Here is a 27,611-nt window from a genome sequence, read left to right as displayed (position 1 = left end):
GAGGTCACCTCGCGATCGGGTGCCAAAGACCTCGCGATCGGGTGCCAAAGTCCTTCGTGCGATCGAAACGTGCGCTACCCGGTCGATCCGAGACACGTGTGGATGTTGGGGAAAGCTGCGGGCAGAGTTGGCAGCACCTCTTCAGGAGGTCCTGTAAGGCAGAGTTGGGTCAGACCTGCAACCTCCAGAAATTAAAGCTCCCAGATAAAACAATCTGGCTCCAGCACAAACTGTTTGGTAGCTGAGCAGGGCTCAAAGATCACCTGTTAGCCACCTCAGTAGCATTTAAGTATCGTTTGTATGGAGCATATGTTGTTTCTTACAGCACTCGCTCAAGTGATTGGCACTGTTGCGCTCACTAAATACAAATACGAGCACGTACTTGTATGTAATGTGACAGTTCTATAAGTTAGGATGACAGGTAGTTGATCTGTTTCACCTTTGGCTCAGCTGATGCTCTTGAAGTGGACGTTTTTGGCACATCTCTTCCATGGTAGTATTTGGTGGACTTTTCTGACATTGCTGGTTTTTTGGTTTTTTTTTTTTGCTTGTTTTCAATTTTTGCCTATTTACAATTGAAGAAGCTTAGCAAGCCAAATTGGTGGCTAATAGTTAGCATAGGCAACCCTATTTTAGATGGAGCTCTTTAAAAAGCTGCTGGTTTTCTGCTTTTATTGCCTACCTCTGTAGGCTGAAGCTTAGCAGCTAAGTGTTCTGAAAGAGAAATTTTCAGAAGTGGGTAAAAGAAGGCACAGAGTCCTGCCACACTGATGCCAGTGAAGTTTTGTCATTGATTACAGGGTTTCGTAGCCTTGCCCCTGAATAATCTGAAACGTGGCATCTGCAGTGGTAAAGCTGCAGTTGACCTTCCTCCCCCCACCCCCATTATTTTTTTCCACTTAGGAGCTGTGAACAAAGAGTTCTTTTTGTCCGATTGTTTTAGTTGTGCAAGGAGTTTTGAGAAGGGGTCGCCGTTTTTTTAGATGCTATACAGTTCACAGTACATCAGACAGAAGTGAAATAATAGTAATTCTGATTACTGAGCAGCTATCTGTAGCCATTTCTTAGGATTTAGAAACACTTTTGAAGAAAATCTGTGTCAGCATTAGTGTTGATTTTTTTAAAGAAAGTTCAGAGGCTTCAGGGTTGGTTCAGAAACCATTGAACTCTGTTGACTGGTAAAGCAAATGGTACTTGGTGACTTATAATGCAGACTTCTAAAATATTTCTTTATTAAAGCTATTCTGTTCTTGCAGGCCTCTCCTTCCATATTCACAATAAAAATGGCAGAAACGACTTCTGATGCTTCTGAGAAACTGGTCGTCATCCACTCCAAAGCTCACAAAGATACCATTCTAGCTAATTTTGAAGAACAAAGGAAAAAGGATTTCCTTTGTGACATTACACTAATAGTGGAGAATGTGCAATTCAGAGCCCATAAAGCTTTGCTTGCTGCCAGCAGTGAATACTTCTCAATGATGTTTGTAGATGAAGGTGAAATAGGGCAGTCAATTTACATGTTGGAGGGAATGGTTGCAGACACCTTTGGAGCACTGCTAGAATTTATCTACACTGGTTGCCTCCGTGCCAGCGAAAAAAGCACAGAACAAATTCTGGCTACTGCACAGCTGCTGAAAGTGACTGACTTGGTATGGGCCTGTACAGACTATCAGGCCAGCCGTAGCCCAAGTAACACGTTACCAGCTCCGGCTAACAGTGGAGCCTCTGTAGCCGTTACTGCAAGTGACAAGAAGAATGAAGATCCACCGAAGCGAAAACGAGGGCGACCGAGGAAAGTCAGGAATGTTCAAGAAGAAAAATTGGGAGCAAATTCTGCCGAAGATGTGCAGCTGAGAGAGAACAACTCCATGCAAAATAAGCAAAATTTTATGAAAAAAGACACTGCAGCAGAAGAAACAGTTGCCAGCGAACACGCTCCAGCGAGGAAAGATGGAGAAGAAAATGAACCTGCTTGTGGCTCAGAAGCTGCTGTCGATCTGTCAGCTGAGAAAGATGAGAATTATGATCCCAAATCTGAAGGAGTACAGAGCACTCAGAGCCGTTATAGCAAACGTAGAATAAGGAGATCAATCAAACTAAAAGATTATAAACTTCTCGGTGATGAGGATGAGAAAGGACTGGCAAAGAGAACTGATGGAAAAAGAAAACGTGCAGGTCCTGAAGCTCGCTGTAAAGACTGTGGCAAAGTATTTAAATATAATCACTTCTTAGCTATTCATCAGCGAAGTCATACAGGTAGGCATTAAGAGACTGCTGCTTCTAGGTTAGGGTTTAGCGACTTGTTGCTAAATGCGAGCTAGTTGTTGAAACGTGGGCTGTTGTCTACAGCAAGAACTGTCCAAAATAGCACGCTGATCCAAATTACAGTGTGTCTCCTGCGTTTGCTGTTTTATTCTTGTCAGCGGATCTCGTTGCCTTTATGTCTTACCTTGATTGCGGTTTAGTTAATCATTTCTTTGTTTAAACATTGAATTATATGGCAATACTTAAAGAATTATTTTATTGCTGTGTGAAGCTTGTCTCTTAATTCTCCTTATCGCTACTCAAAAGTCATTTTTTGGTAGCTACTACATTGCAGTGCATCTCACTATCAGCTTAGAATATCTAGTGAGAAATAATGCATCTATACTTAAAAATGTCATCTTTTGCTTTTAGGGGAGCGCCCTTTTAAGTGCAATGAGTGTGGCAAAGGCTTTTCCCAGAAGCATTCCCTTCAAGTCCATGAGCGGATGCACACTGGAGAACGGCCATACACCTGCACTGTCTGCAGTAAGGCTCTGACAACAAAACATTCTCTTCTGGAGCATATGAGCCTACATACAGGTAAATATTTCAAGGCAAACCTAACCGCTCTTCCCCCAGGAATTTGCCTTTCTGGAAAAAGGCGCTCTCTTGTGTGCTGGTTTTATTTATTTATTTCCTTACGCTTGCTTTGTATGTGGCTTACATTTTAATAAGTGATTTTCTTTACAGGGCAGAAGGCTTTTACGTGCGACCAGTGTGGGAAATACTTCAGCCAAAAGAGACAGCTCAAGAGCCACTATCGAGTACACACAGGTATAACAAGTTTGGGTTGAAGAGCTGGCTTACAGTCTGTGTGATTTGTCCTTCTGAAGATTGGCTAAAGCCAAAAATTCTTCTTCAGTGATGTATTTAGTCTCTGCTACCCTGATGTGTGGTATCTTGATATAACAGTGAGTAGGGTGAAAAAGACAAAATGGTGTATAATAAATGGAATGTTTAGAAAAATAGTTAATCGAGAAGGACTCTTACAATGATTAGAAATTAGTTATGCCGTATTTGACATACAACTCAATTATTTTAGCCCTGCTCTCCTAGCCCAGAAGCTAGGAATTGTATAAACAACTGTGTCCACTGCCTGTTGTGCAAATTGCCTTGTTTCCCACTACTTTGAACTAGTAATGGCAAACAAGCTTTAAGAAGTGTCCTCACTTCTGGAGCAGGATGGAGATTAAGCTACACACACAGGAAGTGGTAGCAAAAATCAGAAGTTACAAAGCTTCAGGAGAAAGCGTGTTTGGGGGGGGAAGCAGGTGTCAGTCCCCTCTTTTGCCATGATAATATCAAATAGAGAAATAGGAGTGTGGCAGTTAAGATAGGGAGGAGGCAGTGAATCACGTTTTGTTTTACCTCTATATTATATCAAAGTGGTTATTTTACAGGAAAGTGCTTTAACAAAGATCACTGAAGAAATACAGGGGATCACTTATGCACTGACACTTTTTTTGTTATTGCGACAAGGCCATTCACTGCCGGAATGTAACCAGTGTCGTCGCAAATTCATGGATGCAGCTCAGTTAAAGAAACATCTAAGAACACATACAGGTAATATAGTCCATCATGTTTTGTTGGTTGTTTTCTTTTTTTCTTGAAGACAGACAGACAAAACGATGTTAGGCAAATGACACTTGTCTCTGTGGGATGAACTTCTGCTCTACTTGCACATAATGATGCCTGTATTGCTAATGAACAGATTTGACATGAAGAATGCAGGAGCACAAAAAAGCTTGTATTACAACAGCGCAGAAGCAGTGCCTGTTACAGGAAGAGGGTTTTTTTCCCATTCTTATAAAGCCTGCTGCAGAAAATGCCAGTTAGCTCTCCTGTGATAGAATGCTGGACTGGGAATTCAGTTTATCAGGCGAGCCGCATCCAGCGTGTGCGGGGCTTGAAGTGAGCTGACTAGTAACAGAAAGTGTATGTCCTAAACGAGTTGGGCACCCCTGTCTATGAGGGATGGGTGCTTATGAAAAATGCTGCTGACCAGAAAAATAATTATTTCCATTTACCTTTTTACTGTGCTGTAATAAACCAGATGTTGGCAGGAGATGGGCTGGGAGGGATGATTTAATGCAAGTGCATCAGAGGGTGTCTTAAGAGATTCAGAGGGCAAGGTGATACTTGAATGGCTGGATAACAGAGATAAAAATGTTGCTCTACCCTCTCATGGTAACAAAGCATAAGCTTCTTAAAATAATTTTCTGTGAAGGATAAGTTCATAAGATGATGTGTGAATATTTTTTTCTTTTAAAATAGCTATAAACATTAGCGATTGTTTCTTCCCAAAATCAAATTATTCTTAAGCATGTTGCCTGCGGTTGTAATAAAGTATGCACAAGATTGAGTTATGTATCTCATTCATTTCCTTCTTTTTCTCAGTGAAAACAACACAGCTTTAAATTCCCCGGGGATATGATGGGGTCAGAACTCATGCTTTTGGGAGGTTTTGGTGTATCCAGAGTAGTGTTAACCTGCTATACTTAAAAATGCTGCATTTTCTGTTGAAGAGAACATAGTATTTGTTGACACACACAACAGTTTTGTATCTGAAGCTGATACAGCTCTATAAATGTAGTGGGAAATGAGTTTGGTGGTGGGAAATGAGAAGAGGAACCATACTAGCAAGTTAAGTTGCAAAAATAGATGAACTAAGATGCGTTCTAGCAGAAACTAGCTTGCAATGTATTTTGCTTCCAGAAAAGACAGGCCAGATACCAATATTAACAATGCAGAAACAACAATCGATCTGTCCCATCTCAAAAGCAAGAATTAAAATTCTAAGGAGTCTGGGGGACAGGTGTTAACACTGATACGACTGTTCTTCTTTGGCAGCAGTTTTGTAACACCATGTCATAAGAATACAGTCTACTTAGGAGGTTACTCCCATTTTCAGTAGGAGGCTGGGACTGGATGACTACAGGTCCTTTCTGACAAATGTTTCTTGTTCTCTCATCCTTTACCCCTGCCCTCCAAAGCCATATGAAAGCTGATAAGCATTGCAGTTCTGTGCTAAATGTGAAGCTTCCTTGGGAACTTGCTCCTGCCCCATCCCTGGTTTTGGTGTGCTTTGATGGTGTGAATTACCACAGTGGTGATCCGGATTCTCATGTCTGGTGTCTTAAAGAAGCTCAATGCAACAATGTTATGGTGTGAATTAGGATTCGCTTTGATTGGGTAGTATCTGTTTCTTGTGAACCTTTTTGTTATTTAATTTGGCTCTTCTGCTTCTACTCAATGAGACACAAAAATTCCAAATGCAATAAAAAAACCCAGACAACCAAACCCACAATTTATTCAACCCACCATAATTTAATTTTTCTCTGACTGGTGTTCCCAGGATATCATAGGCCTGGGATGATGGATCCTTACAGGAAGCCAGCCAACTTGTTAAGATAATGGCTTCACTTTTCAGGTTTGGAAATACAGGCTTACTCATCTGCATGGTGCTGCACGTGAGCCTAGCGTTAATGCTGACTAGTTCAGGGTCAGCCTTTTTAAATTTGCCTGTTCTACGTGGAACACCTGCATCTGTATCATAGGCACGTCTTTTGCTGCTCTGAGGGCTTGGATCATCTAATTCTTTATCTTCAAAGGGGAGAAACGTCAGGGATGTACATTTAAAATACTATACCCTCACTTAGCTAGAGAGTTCGTTCAGTTTCATATATCTGTCCTGACCCATGGCAGAAGTGTGAGGATTTGACAGTATGCACTTGATACTGTGTATGGTAAAATATAAAATGTTTTTTAATGTATTGGTGGGAAGTGCTATATAAAAAGTGATGTCAAATTTCTTTTTGATAGGTGAGAAGCCCTTCACTTGTGAAATTTGTGGCAAATCATTTACAGCTAAAAGTTCTCTTCAGACTCACATTAGAATTCACAGGTAGAGCATGTCTAATTTTCATTACATTGTTTAAAAATGTAACTTATAGTCTGATACCTGTATGTAGTGCTTGTTCAGTTATAGAATGGTCAGGGCTTGTTTGCATTTTGGATGAATGGTTAAAGACTAACATTTTTGCTTTAATCTATTTAAAGAAATAATTGGTAGTGGTAAGTACTGCACTGTTAAATACTACTGTGCCAAGACATTGTAAGATTCTTCTTTGGTGAATTTTTTCTGTGTAATGACAATGTACTTCCTGCTATATTATTTATGTGAAAATTTTACTGTCAATTTTTGTTTGACAGCAGAACAGTAGCCATGGTGTAACAAGGTTATTGGAGCGTTGTCCTGCTTCCCTGTAGTCTCTCGTGTCTCTTTAACAGCATTAGTTATCTTTTACCCATGTCAGTGTGATGTATTGCATAAAGGCGTGTCAGATTTTTAAATCATTGGAGAACTGTTGTGGGCCTTAAGTAAAAGAAAACCTTTCCAGTAAAATTTCTCATCCCTTTGAGTTGGGCAGTAAGTTAGGATTTGGACACTTCTTTTTGTTTTAAAACCCACACTGTTAATGAGTGTTCTTAAAATGGTCGGTGCTTACAATTGTGCAAAGCAAGTTGTTGCATTCTTGTCAAGGTCTAGCAGCATGGAGTTTGTACCTCTGGTATTATGACAGGAGGGCGGTTATGTTATCTCTGGAGGTCTTGAGTATATGCTAATGAAAGTGTTGTGTGGTTTGTGAAGTCAAATAGAAATAATTAGGAAGTCAAATAGAGAACATTTTTAATGTCACTATTCTTAAGTGCTTATGATTTAGCAAAACGAAATAATAATTTAAGTTTTTTATTCTATAATAAGTTGCAGAAAGCAGCACTGTCAAAGTGAATATTTTAGTGAGATCAAATACTTTCTTTTGCAGAGGAGAAAAGCCATATTCTTGTGGTATATGCGGAAAATCCTTCTCCGATTCCAGTGCTAAGAGAAGACACTGTATCTTACACACAGGCAAAAAGCCTTTCTCCTGCCCAGAATGTAGCTTGCAGTTTGCTCGTCTGGACAACCTGAAGTCTCATTTGAAAATTCATAGCAAGGAAAAGCAGTTTCAGGAAGCCAGTGCTGCCCCAAGCACCAACACTAATTCAGAAGTGAGAAACATTCTTCAGCTGCAGCAGTATCAACTTTCCACCTCTGGAGGGCAGGAAATTCAGCTCTTGGTTACAGATGCTGTACATAATATAAACTTCATGCCTAGTCATAGTCAAGGCATTAGTATTGTTACTGCAGAAAATGCCCCAAATATGACAACAGAGCAGGCTGCTAACCTCACGCTGCTGGCTCAGCCACCACAGCAGTTGCAAAACTTGCTGCTTTCAGCTCAGCAGGAGCAAGCGGAACAAATCCAAAGTATCAATATGATTGCAAACCAAATAGAGACTGCCCAGCCTGAACAAATGCATGTCATCGCTCTTTCCAAGGAAGCACTAGAACATCTCCATGCTCATCACGGACAAAACGAAGAAGTCCACTTAGCAGGATCTTCACATCCAGCTCAGCACGTGCAGCTGACTCAGGAATCAAGTCAACAGCCTCACTCTAGCCAAGATACGGTTCCTTCCCATCAAATCAGTGAAGAACAGAATCAAACTGTACATGTTTCTGAATCCCATCAGCAGTCTCTATCCGTAAATGAGTCATCTCATGAGCATCCTATGCAAGGACAGGCTTTCTGAAATGCTTATTTGTCATCAGAGGGCTAGGCTATAGCATGCTTCTCATCCAAGCAGTGATTACATGTATCACACTTTCTTTTCTGCAGCATAATCTATCTGAAGATGCATTTCTTGGTGATTTTGATGGGTGACTTTCAGTTTTCTTAAGCTTATTTATTTTAGACTTTTTTTATTTTTCCAGATTGGTATTTCTCTACTACTTAGTCCATACCTCACAAGCGATTAATGTGGGTTTTTTGTGCCTCATACACATCCATGCCTACAGAAGAGATACTTGGCCCCTTATTTGCATTTCTGTGTGACTCTCCAGAGTAGTGTCCCTTGCTGGTAGAAGAATGGTGGTTAAGATGTCTGCTGATCAGAAAGTATGACTTCTCTGATGAAGTCAACATTACCTGAACTACTGTCAAGCTTAAGATAACCAGTACTTTTTGCAAAGCTAACACCTTATGTCTTATGTTTAATGAGCTTTCTCTCTGCAGGTTAATGTATGATTTTCTATGTGATCATTCCCTGAAGTGCATTTTGATTTATTTGACTACCAAATTTGTTTGGTTTGGGTTGAAGTTGTTGCAGCCTTTGACTGGCCCTGGATCGCTCTTTCTGTTTACTGTATGCTGTGCAAGTTTTGCTCCTCAGAAGTGCTTAAGCCATTGCACTTGAATAGTGGCAGAGAGATGTGGTGGTTACACTGGACAACTGAAAAGCCCAAATTCTGCTCTGTTGGTTCTACCACTCGCTCCCTGTATGACTGTGGGCAAGGTAGTTGACCTCTGTGCCTTATTTCATCATCTAGTAAGTGGGGATGGCGTTCACACGCTCTGGCAAGCACTTTGAAGAGCTCTTGATGTTGAAGGCACTGTCTATTGAAGTGCAAAAGTCTCTTCCTGACAGGATTCAGTCTAAGCTTAGGAGCCAGTGTATATTTAAAGTGTTATTTTTTTGTACTTTTGAGAGCAGAATGTAATGTTACTTTTAATATATGTTAAAGCTGGTAATTGTTTTTGTGGGGACTTCAACAATGAATAGAATCACTTCAGAGCATAATAAGCTATGTAAATGGGGCATATCATGTTGAAGTTGTACAGCTATTTTCGCTGACTAGATTAGATGTGTACAGATTGTTTTCAATGACTGACTGACTGCTAACAAAAAAGATTTGACATCTTAATAAAATGCCATGCCAGAATACATGCTTTGCATTTTCAAGTTCTTTTACTGGTAACATCTCACATAGTGTACTAGTGTGTTAAAATCCAGATAAAATGCCACTGGTACTTAAAGCAATGTGCTCAATCGTCACTTTACTTTTAAAATGTCATACTTGTGATTTACATTGATATTTTATGTTTTAACAAATGAAGAATGTAAAACTTAAGGTGAATTTAAAAGCAAAACAAAAGATCTTTGTGCGTGCTTGGCTTATATGACTGCCCAGAGAGAGTCACTGGCATAAAAGCCCAGTGCGCAGAACGATAGAATAATTTAAGGTGACTTCCAGAGGCCATCTGGTCCATCACCTTCCTCAAAGCAGGTGTGCCTAGATCATGTCGCTATTGTCTGGTTGAGTTTTGAATGCTTCCAGAGATGGAGATCCACAACCACTCTAGGCCACCAGTTCCAGTGAATTTGCAGTGAAAAAAAAAGTTTCCTATATTTAATTGAAATTTCCCATGTTCCAGTTTTTGTCCACTGCATTTTGTCCTACCGCTGCACCTCCAAGAAGTGTCTTCTCTACGCCCTCCCATTAGGTAGTTGAAGACAGCAGTAAGGTCATCCCAGAGCCTTCTACTCTTAAGGCCTGAACAAACCCAGCTTGCCCAGCCTTCTCCATCACGTGCTCCAGCTCTTCAATCACCTTGGTGGACTTCTGCTGCCCTCAGTCCAGTATGTCAATGTCTGTCTTGTTCTGGGGAGCCCAAATTCTGGATGATGTTCCTCATTCAAGTCTAGACTACTCAGCCGGCTCCTGACTGCATGCTGCAGGAGTTTGGGTAAGTGTCTCCATTTTTTCAAAGTACTAGATCAGGTTTTATATAAATGGATCATGAAAAGGGCAGACAGTGGGAATAAATCAATGCAAAAAAAAAAAAAAATCCATTCCACAGCAAAACTCTAGGCTTTTCACTTTTTGTTTCGTCTCAGAATGGAGAAATGAAATTTGTATACTTTCTGCCACCAGAGAGAACCAGCATATTCTGCAGTTCTACTTGAGAAGCTTGAAGTCTTGATGCTGTAAGAACAGATGAAATAATACAGTAAAGCTTGTTATACCACCTATGAAAATCTTACTGATTAATTGTATAAGTTTAAGCTTACAATAAATATTCTGGCAGTTTCATCCTAACAACTTTGGATTTTATCTAAAATACTGTAATGTGCAGCCATAATACTGTCTAGTCATAAATTTACAGGAGCTTGCACTGAGATTCTTCTTGCCGTATATTTATGAATCCTGAAATGCTTAAAAGCTGGTTACAAGCTAAATTCTAAGGCTACCAGTGAAGTAACTGTTAAATACTTTCCTCTTCTTTTGAACTTTGATTTGTTCATTATGAAGTTATCCTTGCAGGATTAAGTACAGTGGTAGTTATGCATGAGCCACTATCACATAGTGATTGCTCGATGCTTTCCCTATAGCTAAAAAAAAAGTGAAGTTTTGGGTTTGGAATTTTCTTACGTTTTTCTACAAATGACCAGTGAAGAAATGAGCTGCTGTGAATAGCACAGCAGTGACTAATCTTGCACCCTGCATTGCTTAAGCTGTCAGCCCACATTGTAGCTTGCGCTTGAGAAGCTCGTGTGGGTTCTCATACCACAAATGTTGCTTTTTTGACGCCATTTGCTTCCTTTCTAGAGAACGCATTTCTATGAAAGATGAAAATGAATCCTTCTTCTGTGTGTGCATTTTTAAGGCTGCAAATGAAGCATAGGATTGCTTTGAGTTTGAAAGGAAACCCCTTCAGCTTTGCTTTTTAGTCCAGCTGCCACTAAGAACTATTTAGCAAAAAAACGCATCCCTTAAAAACTACATTTCAAAGCAGCTCTCTAAATAGCTTTACTCCTTAGCCAGTAAACATCTTAACTTCTCATTTTCTCACATAGACTAATCTTAACAAATCCATCTCACTGCTTACTATGTTAAAATGAGATTAGGATTTTAGACATAAACGCGGGACAATAAGATGACTACAGAAGGGTCCATTTTTGTGAGCAGTTAGCACCGTTGTGTGTTTCTTCAACTCCATTTGTAAGTTACCCCATGTAGTTGAACTCTAAAAGGTTTTTACTATTCTTTTTTCAATTACAAGTTTATGAAATTTTGGATTTTTCTGAAGATTTTGGCTGATTCCCAGGTGAAAGTTGAAACAAATCCTTGAGGGGTAGAGCAAACAGGCTGTGTTAAGCGTGTGTTTGCCTATTGTGTGTACACTTACTCTGCTTCCCAATTATATTCATGGTTTAGCTGTAAGTAGCATTTCTTGACCTCGGCACTCAAGTTCTGTGCCGAGACGCTGGCAGTGTGGATTAGTCCAGTGGGCCTTCCAGTCTAACATCTCATTTTTGATAGGTGTCTACCAGAATATTTATTTCCTGTGAGCTGTGAAAGCAAATTATTCTGCCAGGAGGAGAAGCTTCATCCTAGTGTGTGTTACTTGGCAAGGTTGGGGGGTTTTGTAATACTTGTTTTATGCTCTCTTTTCTGCTCAGAGGGACTAAAAAAGCACTGCTGGGGGTTTTACAGCAATAACCTCCTAGTGTCTAAGTGGAAGAGGAGATGACTGCTTCACCGTGAACTCTTTGCAAACTGAATGCTTATTCACAGGTTAAGTTAGGGGTGTTGAGCCTGGCGTCGACCTTGCCAGTTGTTCAGGAAGGAGTTCTGCTTGCATCTCTTTCTTTGTAAACCGCTTGTTTTACTGTCTTAGCTGGTTAGTCATCATGATCAAATTCATGGTTGGTGTTTGCTAAGACCTATCCTAGTGTGCTGGGATTTTTTTTTTTTTTTTTCCCCCCACTTCGCCTTAAATGAAAGCTAGCATGGGATTCGTTCCTAGTCATTGACCCAATGCCCATGTGAACATAGCAGCCTGGTACGTTTTCTGTCTCCCCACGTCTCCCATCTCTGCAGCAGACTGTCTCACTGGCTGTGTAAGGAGAAGCCGAGTCCCGCTTGGGAGCGGCTGGGAGGAGACCGGTTTGCCAAGCAGGTGTGCCCCGGAGCTGGGCAGCCGTCGGGGTGCTTCCTGGAGACGCTTATCTTCCCGTGGTCAGAAGTCCGTCCCTGCAGGCTTTTTGCCAATCCTGCTGCTATCGCACGTTCTCTTCGGGAGCGGAGAAGGAACAGGTAATGCCATAATCTCCATAGCTATGATTTCAGGGCCTCTTTTATCTATTCGTTAGAGGCATTAAAGAGTCTGCTTCTTGCAGACCTGCAGTCCTGTGAGCTATGACGCAGGATCCTATATGCTCCATCCCTGTTCAGATCCTCCATAAAACATGGTGAACAATAAATGGTGCTCTACAACAGAGGGACCACTGTTCACCTCTGGCTCAAGCAAGTCTTCTGGATGGAAGAACCACCCAGGCATATCCTAGGTGAACCAGCTGTCGTGGTTTAAGCCCAGCCAGCAGCTAGGTACCACACAGCTGCTCGCTCCATCCCACCCCCCTCCCAGTGGGATGGGGAGGAGAATCAGGGAAAAAACTAAAACTTGTGGGTTGAGGTAAGAACAGTTCAGTAAAATAAAATATAATACTAACAATAAAGTAAAATAATAATAATTGTAATGAAAAGGAATATAATAAAATAAAAAATAAAACCCAAGAAAAGACATGCAATGCACAATGCAATTTCTCACCACCCACTGACTGATGCCTGAGCAGCGATCCACCCCTCCCACCAACTCCCCCCAGTTTATATACGGAGCATGACGTTCTATGGTATGGAATATCCCTTTGGCTAGTTCAGGTCAGCGGTCCTGGCCATGCTCCCTCCCAGCTTCTTGTGCACCTGCTTGCTGGCAGAGCATGGGAAACTGAAAAATCCTTGACTTCGGATAGGCACTACTTAGCAACAACTAAAACATCAGTGTGTTATCAACGTTGTTCTCACACTAAATCCAAAACACGCTGTAGCAGCTACTAAGAAGAAAATTAACTCTTTCCCAGCCAAAAGCAGGACACCAGCATCTCGCTGTACTTTGCTTACTTCTCATTTCTGGCTAGTGTTTTCATCCTACCTAATTGAAAGTATGTTTGGAATAGCAGGTTGCAGAGTTTTGCTTTAGTTAGCAGCTCCCTACCCTGTCCTGCAAGTTTTTCTAACGACCGCAACTGTATCCCACTGTCTGTGCCTTCCTGAAGGGGACTGATTCTTACGTGTTCATGGGTCTTCCCTTCAAGCCACGGGATCCTCCTTGCCCTCGAAGGCAGCGTGCCTCGTGGCTGTTACAGCAGTCACCTGGAGAACTTCAGGTTGTTGCGGACAGCCCTGTTAGTGTATTGTCATCTTCAAAATCAGCTTGTCCCTTTGGCTTTGCTTTGAATTTCTTGATAAGGTGGTGTCAGTTTCTGCCTCCTACCTGGAAGACTAAGCTTAAAGAGGTCTTCCTTCTTTCTGGAGCTGCATCTGTCCTTCGTTCCCTGGCAGCAGGAAGACCTTTTCTGAAGTCTCTCACGTTCGCTTCGACTGGTGGGTGATCCGGCAGCTGCGTTTTCCCTGCATAGCATCTCTCGGAAAGGACTTGCGGCAGCCCGAGGGCCTGGCGTGAAACGGCGGCGGTGGCCCTCCCGCTAGTCATCGCAGCACGTTGTTGTGGTTCAGCAGTTTCAGCAGAGAAGCCGTGCAGTGTTTCCTCTCCAGGTATCTGCTGCGAAGTTATTTGGCGTTTGCGTCTCCAACAAGCGCAGCATTATTCTGTATGCAGCTTTCAGCAGGGCGATGCCGTAGTCGTTTGAGTGACCCTTCAGCACAGTGATGCTGCGTGACCCCTAGCAGCTCTCCTGCCAGAGTACCTTCAGGTGCGGGATCGCTCTCAAATTTTTTTTTTTTTTTTTTTTTCTTAATCCATTCTGCTTTTCTGTTCTCTTTCTCAGTCTCTTTCAGATGCTATCTTGGACTGAAAGGAACTGAAATGGCCGCAGCCGCAGCAGGTGGGGAGGTTTGGAGCGTGGAGGCCTTCAGAATCACACAGAAGCAAAATTCTCGGGTCTCGTGTCAGGGCACATGTGCACATTTCAAAGGACTTCATGTTTCCAAGAACATTTGCTGCATGGCCTTTGAAAGGGTTTCAGTGTCATGGTTTAAATGTGCTGTACAACTTCTTGTGCTTTCCGTACTTTTCTTCATGGTAATCGTCGCTGTCTCCAAACCGAATGCAGCACGGCGCGTCCGCCGCAGCTGGCAGAGCACAGCGGGACTGGCAAACTCCCGTCTGACTCTTAACACCAGCAAAACATCTGTCCTCATCTAAGAAATATGAATAAGCTTGCAGAACAGCATCATCATCTGGTCATAAACAGGTAGCAGAAAGAGGCTGAAATGAATAGTAATCATCCAGTTTAAGATTTTGATATATGTAATCATGATGATTGGCAACCTGTTGAATAGATTTTAACGTACCTGAATTGCAACATGTTGTGAAAAGAAGGGGAGAAATAAAAGCCAGAATGGATAGAGGCAGCAAGTAATCCATGGCTCTGGGCTTGCTCTTGTTTTTTAAAAAAGCCCATCATAAATTTGCAGAAAACAGTCCTGTACAGCTAGTGATATTACTAGCTCGTTGGCTAATAATGTTACGCTGGTTTGGCTAATTGTTGCTTTTCTTATTGACTTAGACTTATAGTTAATTCCCTTTCTTGCCCACAATGGCAGTAAGAATTTCCATGCTAGAAATTATCAGTAAAAAAACCCCAGCTAAATATTTATTTTTTTTTAAAGAAGAAGGAGTAAACAGGAGCCAGTCATATGTATGTGCAGAACTAAATTTCAGGAGCAGGGTTTATGTGTAAATTTAAGCATATTTACAAAACACAGACATCAATCTGTTTTTTTGAAAATAATATGCAGTGGATTGCTCTGGTTTTAATACTTATGTTTTGTAGTACAAAAAGGAGGAAAGAGACATTTTTTAAAAGGCCAAATAAACTTCAGTTGTATTAATCTGTATCAAGCTAAAAATATGGATGTAGAGAAAAATAGATAGCGGAGTATTTTCTGAAGCATTACTGATTTTGTGTTTGACTCCGGGTATGCTGCTTCTCTTCCTGAATTTATATAAGGCTGCTCTAGACTCTTTTTGGCAATAGCAGCAGCCATATGGTCTGGCTACTAAAATTAGGTTCTGCAGAGGCTCTGGCAGCTCGGGAGGAGGAAGGAAAGGGCTTTCCTTTGCATCGCTCAGTCACAGCCTGTACACAACGTAGCTGCAGTCGCACACGCCGTTTGCTGCGGTTCGCGACCGTCACGCCTCGGCTCGTCTGCTGCCATCCAGTATCTGCGTGTAAATTAAAACTGCCTCGTCTACCGTAGGATTGGAATATGTCCCGTTGTCCAAATTGTCCAATAGCCCTCAGTTTTCTGCATTTTTTTCAGCAGGACAACTTCATAATATGAAATGATAACATCTTGCGCACGGGTCTTTCAGGCAAGGGAGCGGCTGTGGTGGCTAAACCTTCTGAATCTGATCACCTTCACCGTCTTTGGTACCGTGAGGATGGAGCTCTTCAGATCCAACGTTGCTGCAAATCCCAACAAAATAGTTAGAAAAGTGTTGCCCTAATGAATCGCTGTAAGAAAATCTCACTGAGCCACACGCGGACCAGAGGAACTTCAGGGCTACGTGGGGGAGCCCTTCTGCAACCTATGATTTTTCTCAGTCTGAATTTTTTACAGGCCCGGGTAGTTGAGAAACATCTAGCTAAGAGGCTATAGGCTTTCTGGTTCTGACTCTGTGGTTATGTACAAATTTAGCACTTTGTAAAGCCATTTGGATATACAATTGAAAAAGAAGAAGAGTGCGCATTGTTATTAAGATGAGAAATTAATACAGTTTTTATTGCATTTAACGTACGTTTGTTCTGCAGAACATATTTTCTGCGTGAAAATCACAACTGTCTCATCTGCAATAGGATTTTGACGTGTCAAAGACATGTTTTTCCTGGGGATGTGGCGATTGTTCCATCGCTCCACCATGTCACGAAAAGTTACGCCAATTTTTGACACGACACACAGTTCAGTTCTGTCACTTCGAACACCGGCGTCTCCTAAAATTCATCCTCCTCAAAGACGAAAAGCGACCTGACCCAGGCGCGCTGACAGAAGCCCGTGCTGACCCTACAGCTGTCCCACAAAACTGCTCGTGCACGTGCTGCGTTCGCCGAAAGGGCACGAAACCGCCGCGGTGGCACAAATCTTTGGTGCGGGAGCCGTGACCTCTCTGGAACCGCTCCGTCCGTGCCCCGTACCGCTCTGCCCACGCCGCCGGCGGGAACGATGTCCCGGCAGCGCCCGGTGAATGCAGCCGTGGGAAGGAGTTTCTGCATCAAAAGGAGATGCACGCTTTACACGGGGGGTAATTAAGCTGTAAATCTCGTTGCCACGGGATTTTGCGGGTCCGGGTATTTACATTTGCCTGAAGAGCGAAGAAATTCACATGAAAAAGAGCCACCAAGGGGAATTAAACACAAATCCTGGGAAATCCTTGAGCAGAGGCTGGGAGTGTAACGGGGAAGCACTGCTCTCGCGTTTGCTTATCCTCGCCGCTTTTTGCTGCGCGTCTGCTATTAGCCACCGTTAGCAACAGGATATTTCATCGTTTCTTTTAAATGAACCCCTACTGACCGGCATCCCTCGTGAGCTCTGGAAAGAGCTGGCTTCGGTCCTCTGCTCCGCCGCATGCTTTCTGTATAACCTCATTTTCCTTCCTTCAGGGAAAAACAGAAATCGGAGCGTTTCCCACACTCTGACAGGGTTGAAACTGCTCGTGTTAGGCTTGGGAAGCGCTTAGGAACGCGGCGGGGGAGTGTGTGTGTGTTGGTGTCCGGCGTTGCCGCGGAGCCGGGCTCTGTTGACGGACTCGGAGTCGCGGTGGCCAGGGTGCCATGGGCCCGCGGCGGGTGCCGGTGGCTCTGACGGTGGTGGGACTGCTCCGGGATCCGGCTTTCCACGTGGCCAAGTGCACGGCAGAGGTAAACCCCGGGCTTCAACCCCAGCGCCGGGTTGGGAGCGGCGGGGAGCGGCGTGGGCTGGAAGTAAATAAGCAGAAGAACGCTTGCGCGCGGCAGAGGCTCTCGGAAAGAAAATATTCCGAATTTTGGGTTTCTGCTCTTCTTCGGTGCTGCCGGGCGCAGGCACTGAGGCTTTATGGGGTGCTGCTCGGGGCGGGGGGGGGGTGTCTGTTGCAGCATCCTCGCCTCCTCGTTCCTACACCCCCAGGAGATTTTACAGCCGTGCAATGCTGTTTAAGGTGTTACGCACATCGCAGCTCTGCCCGACTTGCTCGGCAGCTTCTGACAAGTCCTTACTGCAGCTCTGTTGGTGCAAATGAGAAAGCAAAAAGCTGCAAACCTCACGGGGCTTCGCAGACTTTTCGTGAGAAGCTCGGCTGTGCGGCAGATGCCCAGCACACAGCCCGCTGTGGGGTGCGCAGCGCTGACCTTTATGCCCTCCCTGCCTGTACAAGTTTATCTGCCAAGCTCGTTCCCCACCATTATTTACAGCTGACGAAGCTCTGCAATCTATCAGCAGCCCTAAGGACAAGCCAAGCTGATAGCTGCAGGGGGTGTGTGCCTCTTGGCTTTTTTCCTTTTTTTTTTCCAGCCACCATCCCAACGACAGCAACAGGGACCGTGAGCTGAATAGAAAGTCACTTTGCTTTATTCTTTTTAAGGCCAGCTCGGCTGGCTTTGAGCCACAGCTTGTGGCACTTGCCGCAGCCCACATGGAGATAAGGCTAAATTGATGGACAGGAATGTCCCATATCTAAATAGCGGTGTGCTCCCGAGGGAATAGTACAAGAAACAGGGTCTGGAAACATCCACCTTGCAGCCTTCACCGAGCCACTCGCTCGCCCCAAGGCCCTGGGCCCAATCTCCTGGGACAGTAGGGGACTGTGACCCCCCGTGCACGCAAGAATGCGTGCAAAAAATGCAGTTGATGATGCTCAGCAACGTCTTTGAATATCTCACCGCTTACCTCCACTCCACGTGAGGGGCGGGGGGGTACCAGTATAATTCAGTAATATTTGTGAAGCAGCCCTTCCTAGAAAAACAAGACACCCACTACACCCGCAAACGGGGATTTAGAGCAATTTGCGTGTACTTCTGCAAGTGTCGGGAATTAGGCCAGAGGCGTGAGGGGCGCAGAGCAATAACTGGATTAGAACGTGGCTTAGGTTGTAGTTCATGAGTGAAATACAAGCTGTGATAGGATAAAGTGTGGGAGGGTATTAAACTGCTTGTAAACAATTTTTTTTTTTTCCTCACCTTGAAAATACAGGCTCTGAAGCTGAAATTTCCAAGGAAGTTTACAGATCCTGTAATACAGCCTTTAGCGGAATTTGCATGGCGTGAATATTTACAGGAGAAAAAGAAGGTAACTCTTGCGTCCTCCGGTTGTTTCAGACACGAGTCCTCTCCCTGGGGCTGCAGCCCTCCTCCCAGCTCCGAGCCACCCCCGGATTTCGCAAGTGAGCTTTTCCACCCCGATTTATTGAACGTTCTCAGAGACCCTCAAGGCAGGATGGGGCTCTCCAGGCGCTTTTCCCGCTCAGTCTGCGCTGCCCCAAAGCGATACCCAGATGACTCTTGTCACGATACCGTCCCGTAGCAGCAGGATCCGGACCTTCAGGGTACGTAACTGCGTGCGACGTCAGCGCGCCTCACCGAAAGCTGCTGCCCGATCCCTTCCAGTTGGCGGGATTTGTGGTTTTTAAAGTAGGAAAGGCATAAAAATGATGATTTTTATTTTTTCAGGCCACCTTACCTGCGGTGGATATTACTGACTGCTTCTTCACTAAGTGCGTAATTAATCCCTGGAGGCTTTGTCGTCTCTCTGAAATGCAGGAGCTGAGAGGCGAGGTGTGGGCTTACGCCTCCTCGGTGATGTGCTTCATCGCCGGCCAGCTGCTGGGGGACGAGAAGGAGCTACTTGAGTGGTCTTACCGTGAGTGGGACTATCGCGACTTCAAGCCCGAGGCACTTTACCAAGCGATTGCTGAGGATTTCTACGTCAAGCATCTGAAAAACAGCCAGGCAAGTGGCAGTGTTTTACCCGAAGGTACAAAGTGGCTGGAGAGGTTGTCAGATGAGAGGGCAGGTACCACGAGGGGGACGGAGAGCGAGCCCGCCGGCGGCGGTTTCTTGGTTTTCTGCCCCGTGACGGTGGGGTCGGGGCTGGAGGGGCTGATGGGGAGCATCCCCTGCTGAGGACGGCAGTGCCTCCGTGCCTCTTGGCAGCCAGGAAAGGGCAAACGCTAGCCCTCATGCCCAACTCGTATTAACTGCTGCAGGGCTGGGCAGTCTGACGAAAGCGCGTTGCTGACCACGCTGCAAATGCCCTGCTCTGAAATCCCAAACCGCCCAGCCCTTAGCGACCAAAATTCTTGGATGCCCTTATTCCTGGGTACCAAAAGCCCAACTGCCAAGCCTCTCCTTTCCCAGCCAAGACCCCCTGAAATGCCGTGGCGTCGTAAGGTGCGATGCTGCCAGCGCTGACACAGGATTGAGAGCAGAGGAAAATAAAATGTCATACCAAAACGAATGCCGCAGAAGATGCAGCATCGATTGCACGCGGATTTGAGGCTGCCTGGGAAGAGTGAGAAATGTCCACGTTGGTGGGATGGCCGCTATTCCTGCGGATTCATTTATTCTTGCCTGTATCGTATGGGCTGCAACAGGCATGTAAATAAACGTGAGATGAAGAAGCGGGCCCTGCCCAGTAGTTTGCTTTTAACACACTGTTGGGATTATTTCTGCCCAGAATGAAGTGAAACATCCTCTAGTTTTTTGTTTATTTAAACAAAATAGTAGGAACGCTGCTGTGCATTGACAATCCCACGGACATTTTCCGAGACCATTCACGCCAGGCAGCTGGACCCTGGCCCGCGCGAGGAAGCGAGTGCAGCACAGAGAGCTGGCCTTTCCCTCACTGCGTTTGTTTTTCTGCTTTAAACAGCACGTGTTCGTGTACCTGGAGATAGCCATTGAGGAACAGCCCGTCGGGAGGCTGCTGTTTGAGGTACGTTGCAGAGGAGAAAAGCAAAAGCGAGGAAGAAGCACAGCCAGCGCGGTGGTTTCACCTGCTGAAGGAGGGGGGGACGGAAATCCGGCCAGTGGACATCAGCTAGGAATTTCACACATTTTTTCCTCTTCTCACTTTTGCAGCTCTTTTCAGATGCGTGTCCCAGGACCTGTGAGAATTTCCGTGCCCTGTGCGCCGGAGGAGCAAAGTCTCCCTGCGACGGCCGAGAGCTCACCTACAAAAACTCCCTTTTTCATCGCCTCGTGAAAAACGGGTGGATCCAAGGAGGAGGTGAGTTTCCAGGTGTCCTGAGTAAATCCAAGTTCCAGCAGAAGTGAGGGTGGGATGGTCTGCATGAATAATAGCCTTCATCCATGGAGACAGAGCTGAACTGCATGACAAAGCTAATCTCTGCAGGACAAGCTCTTAATTAATATATATGTAAAAACCAGAAAACATTTTCTCTTTTAGCCATCTCACTTTCCAAACATAGGAAAAGTTTAGATAATTTGTTCTTTTGATTATCCAAGAGTTTTTCAAAAGAATTTAGGAAACTACTTGAAAACATTAAAACTCTTTTCCATGACGTTCTTTGGTAAGTGATTAGGAAACTAACTGGAAACATGAAAAAACTAAGGATATCCATAGGAAAACATATTACTTGTCTTATAGAGCGATTACCTTAGGGAGGCATTTAGCCAAGTGTCAGAACCCTTGCAAACGTGCTGGTGAGTTGTCTGAACGCCAGTTCAGTGCCTGGAGTGTGGCACCAAGGAGAACGGCACCACGAACGATGGGTCACGCAGTTTGCCCGACTGACATCCTCAGGGAAGTCAAGGTAGTTGAGTGTATCAGAAGATATTTCCTTCATTACTCCCTTTTGGTCTATCATACATCTTACCTACCTGTATTTCTTAGCTGTGTTTGCCTTGCTCCAACTGTGAGTGTGTAAATCCATTTCAAGTTTATACTTTGAAGATACACCTCCTACTTTTCATGAATAACTATGCAGATGCCTATGTAGTCCATAAAAGCAACCTAAAATTACAAGCTTGCTACTGTAGAGGACTAACCATAACCTGATAGTGTAAGACAATGTGTAACTAAAGTAACAAAACCAGACTTCTTTAAAAAAAAAAAAAATTTAAAAATAGATGCATCAGGTTGCTTTAGTGCCTCACTCATCAGAAATCTGGTTCAACAGGAATTTCGCTCTTATCAAATCTCTATTCTCAGGCAAGTTAGTGGTCTTAACTCACCATAACAGCACAGCTGCATTTTCACCCTTCCTTCTTCTAACCCTGCTCCCCTGACAGACGTCCTTCTCCAGGACGTCCCCTCCTCGGCTGGGCGCTGCCACCGCAGGAGCTCTCCCAGCAGGAGATGCTGGACCTTCTCAGAGGGGCAGCCATTAAATGCACCCCATGAAGTAGTTCTCCATAGAGAGACCATCTCTTGGGATGGAAGCAAAGGTCTGTTAACGTTTTCGTAGTATAACAGAAAGATGGATGCAGCCGTTCCCTCAGGCTGATGCGCAGCCCGCGTCTGACCTCGGCAGAGCTGCTCACTGACAGCTCCCAATAACGCCTGTGATAAACCTGGTCTCTGATGGTTACTTTTATCCACCCTGCAGACATCGTAACTGGAAAGGGAGATGGAGGAGAGTCAATTTATGGCCCCACCTTTGAAGGTATGTTTCCTCAGCTATCTCACTGCGAAAATGGCAAATTTCCACAAAAATCAAGTTGTTTACCTGATCTTATTCACACAATAACCTGGGAATCTTTTCATTTCCCTAAAGCAAAAGGGTTTGCTTTTCAGTTAGAATCGTTATCCGCTTGTGTTAGCATGAGCAGACTGCTTTAGCGAGGTCACTTTTTGATCTGTAACCTCGTCCCCCTCCTCTGGTGTCCCCTGCCCGAGGCTCAGGTCCACCAGCCCCTCGTCCCTGCCTCAATGAGGGCTGGTGGTCACCCGCTGCCTGCAAACTGCAAATGCTCGCCTTGGGGGTAGGACCTTAGAAATGCAGAAGTGGATTAGCTACAGATCTCCAGGCATCTGATACCACTTGTTTAAATGCATTTAAAGCAATGGAAGTAAGTCAGCTTTAACTCTACATTTCCTGGACCTCGGGCAGCTTTTCAGGCTTGGGCACGCTGCAGGCATCGCTGCCAGCAGCTATGTGACTGCGAATGTAAGGGGAGTTACTTCTCAGTCTCACATAAAACCATGAAAGTCAAGAAATGACAAACATAAGCTAAGTTTAACAAAAAATGTTCCCCCATACTGGTATAAAGTAATAAAATATAAAAAAAAAGAACATTGTAACATGCGATATTTAAGAAAAACAACCCATATAATTGACACAGACGTTTGGGATCTTCTGTTTAGATTTAATGCTACCCACGAAGAAGTTTTATGACAGATAAAGCACTTTTGAAAGTGATTTATGCTCCCTTAACATAAAAGCTTTCCCACCGCCAATGGCGCAAACGATGTGACATTTGAGCAGGCTGGGCAGCAGCCAACAGTGAGATCAGAAATGCCAAGCGTAGCTGAAAACTTTCTTTCCCAAGAGGCTGAAGAGCCCACTCGTGAGGGGAAGCCGCTCTCACCTTCAAGGCCCCAGGACGGACGGAGCAAAACCCGTCCGGAGGCGGGTCGCTGGCCCGCTCTGCCCGGCCGAGTCGCCGCGCCGGCGGGCAGGAACGCCGCTGGAGGTGGAAGCCCGGCGTGCGGGATTTAAGGGGGTAAATGCTACGGGCTGCCCCGAGCGGGCAGGACGGGGCAAAAGTCACTTTCTTGACGCTGGAGCTCCTGAAATAGCAGCAAGCCTAGACTCTCGGGGACGCACGCATCTGAGAAAGAACATAAGCTGGTATTGGGAAAAAAATAGGACTGGCTGTTAAATTGTTTGCAAGGCGGATGTCAACGAGGATTTAAAAGTTTGCGAATCCTCTTTTTCCAGCAATGCTACTTAATGGATTTGTGCTAGTGCGCATCTCGCACCCTTCGCGCTTTCTCTTCGGGTAGAAATCGTCCGTGGAGGAAAACGAGTTTGAGCGTGCGTGGGCACCTCTGCATACAGGAGAGCGACGGCCCCACGCGCGCTGCCCGCGCTGCCGCACGAAGCCCCAGCCCAGCTCCATCCTCCTCCTCCAGGCAGAGCTTGTGCTTTCCCTGTGCCACCCAGGAAAGAAGCTGCCGTGTCATGTGGGAAGGTGACAATGCATCAGAAATCGCTTAAGTGATTTTACGGTGGATTTAATTTGGAATCTGTCAACCTTGAAAGTGTCCCTGGAAGAGTTTTATTACCCATACTGCACATACTCCACGTGTTGATGTATTGGAGAGGATTGCTAATTCTTCCCCTCCCCCTTTTTAATTAAAAGTTGCTTTTCATCCTTGAGAAAGGTGTTCCCTTGGGTATGCCTTTCTATTTTAAGGCTTAGATTGCTTTCCCAGTACTTCCCGCAAAACTGTTTTACACTGAGGGCAGAGGACAAATATCTTCGATATCTGAAAAGGGTGAGACATGCCTCTGTCAGCCAGCAATGTTCTGGGAGACTCCGTGCTTGGCACGCATCTGGGCGCTGCAGCGCTTGCTGAAATTAATGGGACGCAACCGCATTTTACTGTAATGAGCTGAAAGGACTGAGGTAATTACAGAGAATCACTCAGACTGGAGCGTCATGTCATTGGACAAAGCATCCTGCTCCAAAATTAGTCTGCTGAAGTCATTTTGCAAACCGCAAGGCAGTGGTCAGGGAGTAACTGTTCAGTTAAAATTTAATTACCATTTTTATGAATCAGTTTCTGAGAAAGGCACTCAAACAGGGTAAAAAGAATTAAAAAAAAAAATCAGAGAACAATAGAATCTAAATATTTCTTCAAGCTTGCTGAGAGCTCGATGGGGCTCTTGACTGCTCGGTGTGATCAGACCAGAGATGGGTGACGGAGGAGGTCAGGATCCGTGGACCCCCTGCTCCCCACCTCGTAGCCGGGCTCCCTCCACGGAGAAGAAGGAATCAAGTCCTTGCCATCATCCCCCAAGCCCAACCACACCTAATGCCTATCCTTCCCCAATCATCCCTCTTGAGAGCCCTTTCTTCTCTCCCTCACCAGCCCTTCCCCGGCCGGCACGGAGGACCCTCTCCACCTCCTCACAGCTCTCGCTCCCATCGCCTGCCTCCTCTCCTCGCCCTGGAACAAAGCCTCCGCTCTGGGAAGCACCCCAGCCTCCTTAACTAAATATCTGCTCTCCATTTATTCAGCTCCGTCATTTTATTTGGCTAAAGAAGTCTCCCGCTCACCCTCCCGCACCAGCCGCCGAGCACTGGGCGCAGCCGGGCATCCCTCCCCAGCGAGACCAGTCCTGCCCTCGCAGCCCTGCCTGCCCTCACCGGGGATCTCGTCCTCTTCGAGCACCCGCTCCGCCTCCCGCCTTCCGCATCCGTACAGTGGGAATAATCCCCAGTAGCCGCGGGGAAATGCCATGCGAAGTGCCCCGAGCTCCTCCAGCGAGAGGCATTACGGTCCGACAACGGAGAGCCGGAGGCGTCGCTGCTGCGGCTGTGACATTCAGAAATACCTAGAGTGCTTTTTCATGGGTATTTTTCATTAGCTTCTTTACCGGCTTAAGCACTAGGCAGTAGTGGGAAGCTCTTTCTAGGAAGGACATGGATTCAAACCGGACTTGGCTCGCGTGAGAGTCAACGAGACCTTTGGGGGAAAAGGAGAAGGGAAAGGGAGAGCGGGGAAGAAGGAAAGGGGAGCTTGCGGGAGCTGGCAAAAGGGAATAGGAGCAAAGGGAGCAACGCAACTGCGGCCTTTCATCCCCGAACTCTTTCCCTAGATGAAAGCTTCTCCATCCGTCACAAGGGAAGAGGGGTCCTTGGGATGGCCAACAAGGGCCGCCACAGCAACGCTTCGCAGTTCTACATCACCCTCCAGCCAGCTCCCTACCTGGACAAAAAATACGTGGCTTTCGGGTAAGTACGCACAAGCTTGCCGCCGCTGCGCTGCGCGGGAGCTCGCCCTGGCCCCGCAGGACGTTGCTGCCCGGGAGGAAGCATCCATGAAATCCCTCCGGCAGCTGCAACGCGGATGGATGCCTCTGGCCAGGGCGAGGATGGACAAGTCAGATTTGCAGTACCTAATGATACCTATCCCGCCATTCCTCTGCCCTGGCCTGGCTTGCTCAAGCTGGAAAACCCTATGGCAAAGCTGCCGGGGCCTCTCCAGGACGAAGGCTACAAATTGATGGCCGCGTAGCTTGGTGTCAGCTGAAGCTGGGTCCTGAGGGACAGGGGGGGTGTTGACCAAAGCCTCCGGGCCTCACGAGCTGAAAGAAATTATTTTAGCGAACGCACGCTGGGAGTTTGTTCTCAGTAGGTTAACGTATGGGGCTGACCCTGTTAAGATGGTTAGATTTTTAGGAATATAATAAGGAAGATTATTGCTCTGAGCTGTTTGCTTGCTGTAAGAGAATGAAATACATACGTATTGCCACAGAGCAAGTGCAGTTTCCATGTAACCACATCATGGAGAAAGACAGCATATTTAAAGGAAGCGAAAAGCACAACCATTTAACCTACAGAGAACAAACCAAAAGCAATTGCTGGCTGGATATACTTATAACCAGCAGCGTTCACCTCGAGTTTCAGCCTTGACACCAGCTCTGTATAATCTGAAAGGTGCAGGGTCCGTGATCTTATAGCCAAGCCCTCTTAAATCTGGGTGGGGGTTTAATCCTGAGGGAGCAAAAAGCAGCCACAGCATATGACGAGGACGGCTGGGCACCTTCCAGCTCTGCTCTGCTCAGTCCTTCTGACGTCCCTGCCTGGGCAAGGGCCACCTGCAGTGTCCTCCCCGCTTGGTACCGCTGGGATGGGGTGGGATGGGATGGGATATGGTATGAAGCTTTCCGGAGCACTGCTGGCATCCATCGCCGTGCCGGCGCCTGCAGCAGGCACAGCTCATGCTCCCGTAGCGTGGGAGCAGGACAGGCTGAAAATCGTAAAGATTGCAAAATGTTGGACTGTTTTCAGGATTCAGGTTGGCGTTGTGAATGAAGGAAATGAAAGATATTTCTCAGGGAGTCACTTCTAATGCTGTCACTTCTGACAGCGTGTCTCTTGACTTCTTTCTCCTCAAAAGTAATGGCCATTTGTAGCTGGGGCACGCGGTACAACGTTTTTTCTTTTAATAAATGTAGCTGCATAAAGCCATAGTATTTCCACCTCTCCTAAAACGCCAACTAGAGGCTACTTAATCAAGAACTGATGGCATTTGCAACCTCATTGAGAATAACAACTTTTTAAAGAGCAGAGCGGGTGCAGCCTGTCAGTAGGAAACCGGCGCCTGGGTTTATTACAGCCCCCCACAAGCCGGAGGCTGCAGAGCTGGCTCTGGACGGAGACGGATCATTTGTGCCCTTCTCCCTCCCGTAGGCAACTGATTGAGGGCACGGAGGTCCTCCAGAGACTGGAAGTCGTACCTACCTACAACGAAAGGCCTACGGTAGCCTGCAAGATTATTAACTGTGGGACCTTTGAGCCATGATCACCAGCTGGTTTTCCTGCCTGCTGTAAGGTAGAGCGCTATTTTCCACTCAGCTTTTTACAGACCTTGATGGCTTTTACTTAAGGCAAAAATAAAAGCGCTACTGGCACATGTGAATAGCTTGGAAACGTTCTTTTGGCTTAAAAAAATTGTTCATAAGCTGTTAAAAAGCACTTTTACAGGAGTATAGAAAAAGACTTGTGAACGTATCTCAGTGCCAGTCTATAGTTTATGGGAAATGGTGTCAATACGATCATATAGAGACAAGCAGATATGGCAGAATGCACATATGGCTAAAGCACAGGTGGACGGATGGATACACACCTATAGGGATAAAGCTAACTGTTCCTGGCTAAATTCTGCCTCTACCACAACCTCCACAGCACAATTGCCCTGCCAGGTTTGCCCCGTGTAGCTCAGATACCAGATGTAGTCTGCATATGGTAACTCAGACATCTCAGAGGGAAGGAGGGAAAAAATATGTTTGGAGGACTGCAGCCTATCTGAATGCCACACATTTGATCCTGCACTGACTACTGTAAACTAAAAGTAACGCCCTAGAAATCAGGTTGGGCTGCATCAGGCTAAAACCAGGAAATGCTAGAGCAGGCGTAAGCTTTAAGTAATTATTTTTGGCAGGTGGTCTCAAATAACAAAAATGTGACTATTGCCACTAAAACAGAGAAAAATATTGTTTATAAAGTTAGTGCAAAACAGGAAATTTTAAGGTTACGTGGGGATGCAAATATATAACGCACAATGATTGCTAGCGTCAGTGATTTTTTTACATGCAAGATCTCTCTGACGTACAGTGCAGAGCTTGGGTATGGATGGCTTCAGCAGAGGATAGCAGGTAAGCATT

At 45.4% G+C, this 27,611-nt stretch overlaps 2 protein-coding genes across 7 annotated transcripts in view; both read left to right on the top strand.

Moving 5' to 3' along the window:
- The window catches only part of LOC115338651 (zinc finger and BTB domain-containing protein 24-like), an 84,649-nt gene extending 75,517 nt beyond the window's left edge, over positions 1 to 9,132 (top strand). For 4 of the 5 annotated variants that reach the window (XM_030007375.2, XM_030007373.1, XM_030007374.2 and 1 more), the window contains exons 2-7: positions 1,257 to 2,256; positions 2,677 to 2,844; positions 2,995 to 3,078; positions 3,784 to 3,867; positions 6,127 to 6,208; positions 7,131 to 9,132. In XM_030007375.2, the coding sequence (XP_029863235.1) occupies positions 1,284 to 2,256; positions 2,677 to 2,844; positions 2,995 to 3,078; positions 3,784 to 3,867; positions 6,127 to 6,208; positions 7,131 to 7,941 (2,202 nt within the window). In that variant the 5' untranslated portion in view covers positions 1,257 to 1,283 and the 3' untranslated portion in view covers positions 7,942 to 9,132. Of the gene's footprint in view, positions 1 to 1,256; positions 2,257 to 2,676; positions 2,845 to 2,994; positions 3,079 to 3,704; positions 3,868 to 6,126; positions 6,209 to 7,130 lie in introns of those variants that run through there. The other variant, XR_005933521.1, reaches the window with a different exon arrangement.
- Positions 9,133 to 10,208: 1,076 nt separating this feature from the next.
- Positions 10,209 to 26,866, top strand: PPIL6 (peptidylprolyl isomerase like 6). Of its 2 annotated transcripts, XM_030007378.2 has the most exons (9): positions 10,209 to 12,289; positions 14,041 to 17,133; positions 18,443 to 18,538; positions 19,009 to 19,197; positions 20,120 to 20,182; positions 20,329 to 20,476; positions 21,819 to 21,875; positions 25,041 to 25,176; positions 26,638 to 26,866. In XM_030007378.2, exons 2-9 carry the CDS (start codon positions 17,047 to 17,049, stop codon positions 26,747 to 26,749), a joined length of 888 nt encoding a protein of 295 aa, XP_029863238.1. In that variant the 5' UTR covers positions 10,209 to 12,289; positions 14,041 to 17,046; the 3' UTR covers positions 26,750 to 26,866. The 2 variants fall into 2 exon arrangements, with proteins under 2 accessions (XP_029863238.1, XP_040983175.1); XM_041127241.1 differs by lacking the exons at positions 10,209 to 12,289; positions 18,443 to 18,538 and adding an exon at positions 18,568 to 18,794 and having other exon boundaries at positions 17,046 to 17,133; positions 18,919 to 19,197.
- The last annotated feature ends 745 nt before the right edge of the window (positions 26,867 to 27,611 follow it).

Source organism: Aquila chrysaetos, chromosome 2, assembly GCF_900496995.4.
Source record: "Aquila chrysaetos chrysaetos chromosome 2, bAquChr1.4, whole genome shotgun sequence".
In the NCBI taxonomy this organism is placed as follows: domain Eukaryota; kingdom Metazoa; phylum Chordata; class Aves; order Accipitriformes; family Accipitridae; genus Aquila; species Aquila chrysaetos.
The sequence above is the reverse complement of the archived record's forward strand: the minus strand, read 5'-3'. Positions and strand labels throughout refer to the sequence as shown.

What these genes read in the sequence shown, in the direction of transcription:
- PPIL6 (XM_030007378.2), top strand. Translation starts at nt 17,047, where the DNA reads ATGGGCCCGCGGCGGGTGCCGGTGGCTCTGACGGTGGTGGGACTGCTC. An exon ending in TGGCCAAGTGCACGGCAGAG is followed by an intron (nt 17,134 to 18,442) that starts GTAAACCCCGGG and finishes TTGAAAATACAG; the next exon opens with GCTCTGAAGCTGAAATTTCC. An exon ending in AGCATCTGAAAAACAGCCAG is followed by an intron (nt 19,198 to 20,119) that starts GCAAGTGGCAGT and finishes TGCTTTAAACAG; the next exon opens with CACGTGTTCGTGTACCTGGA.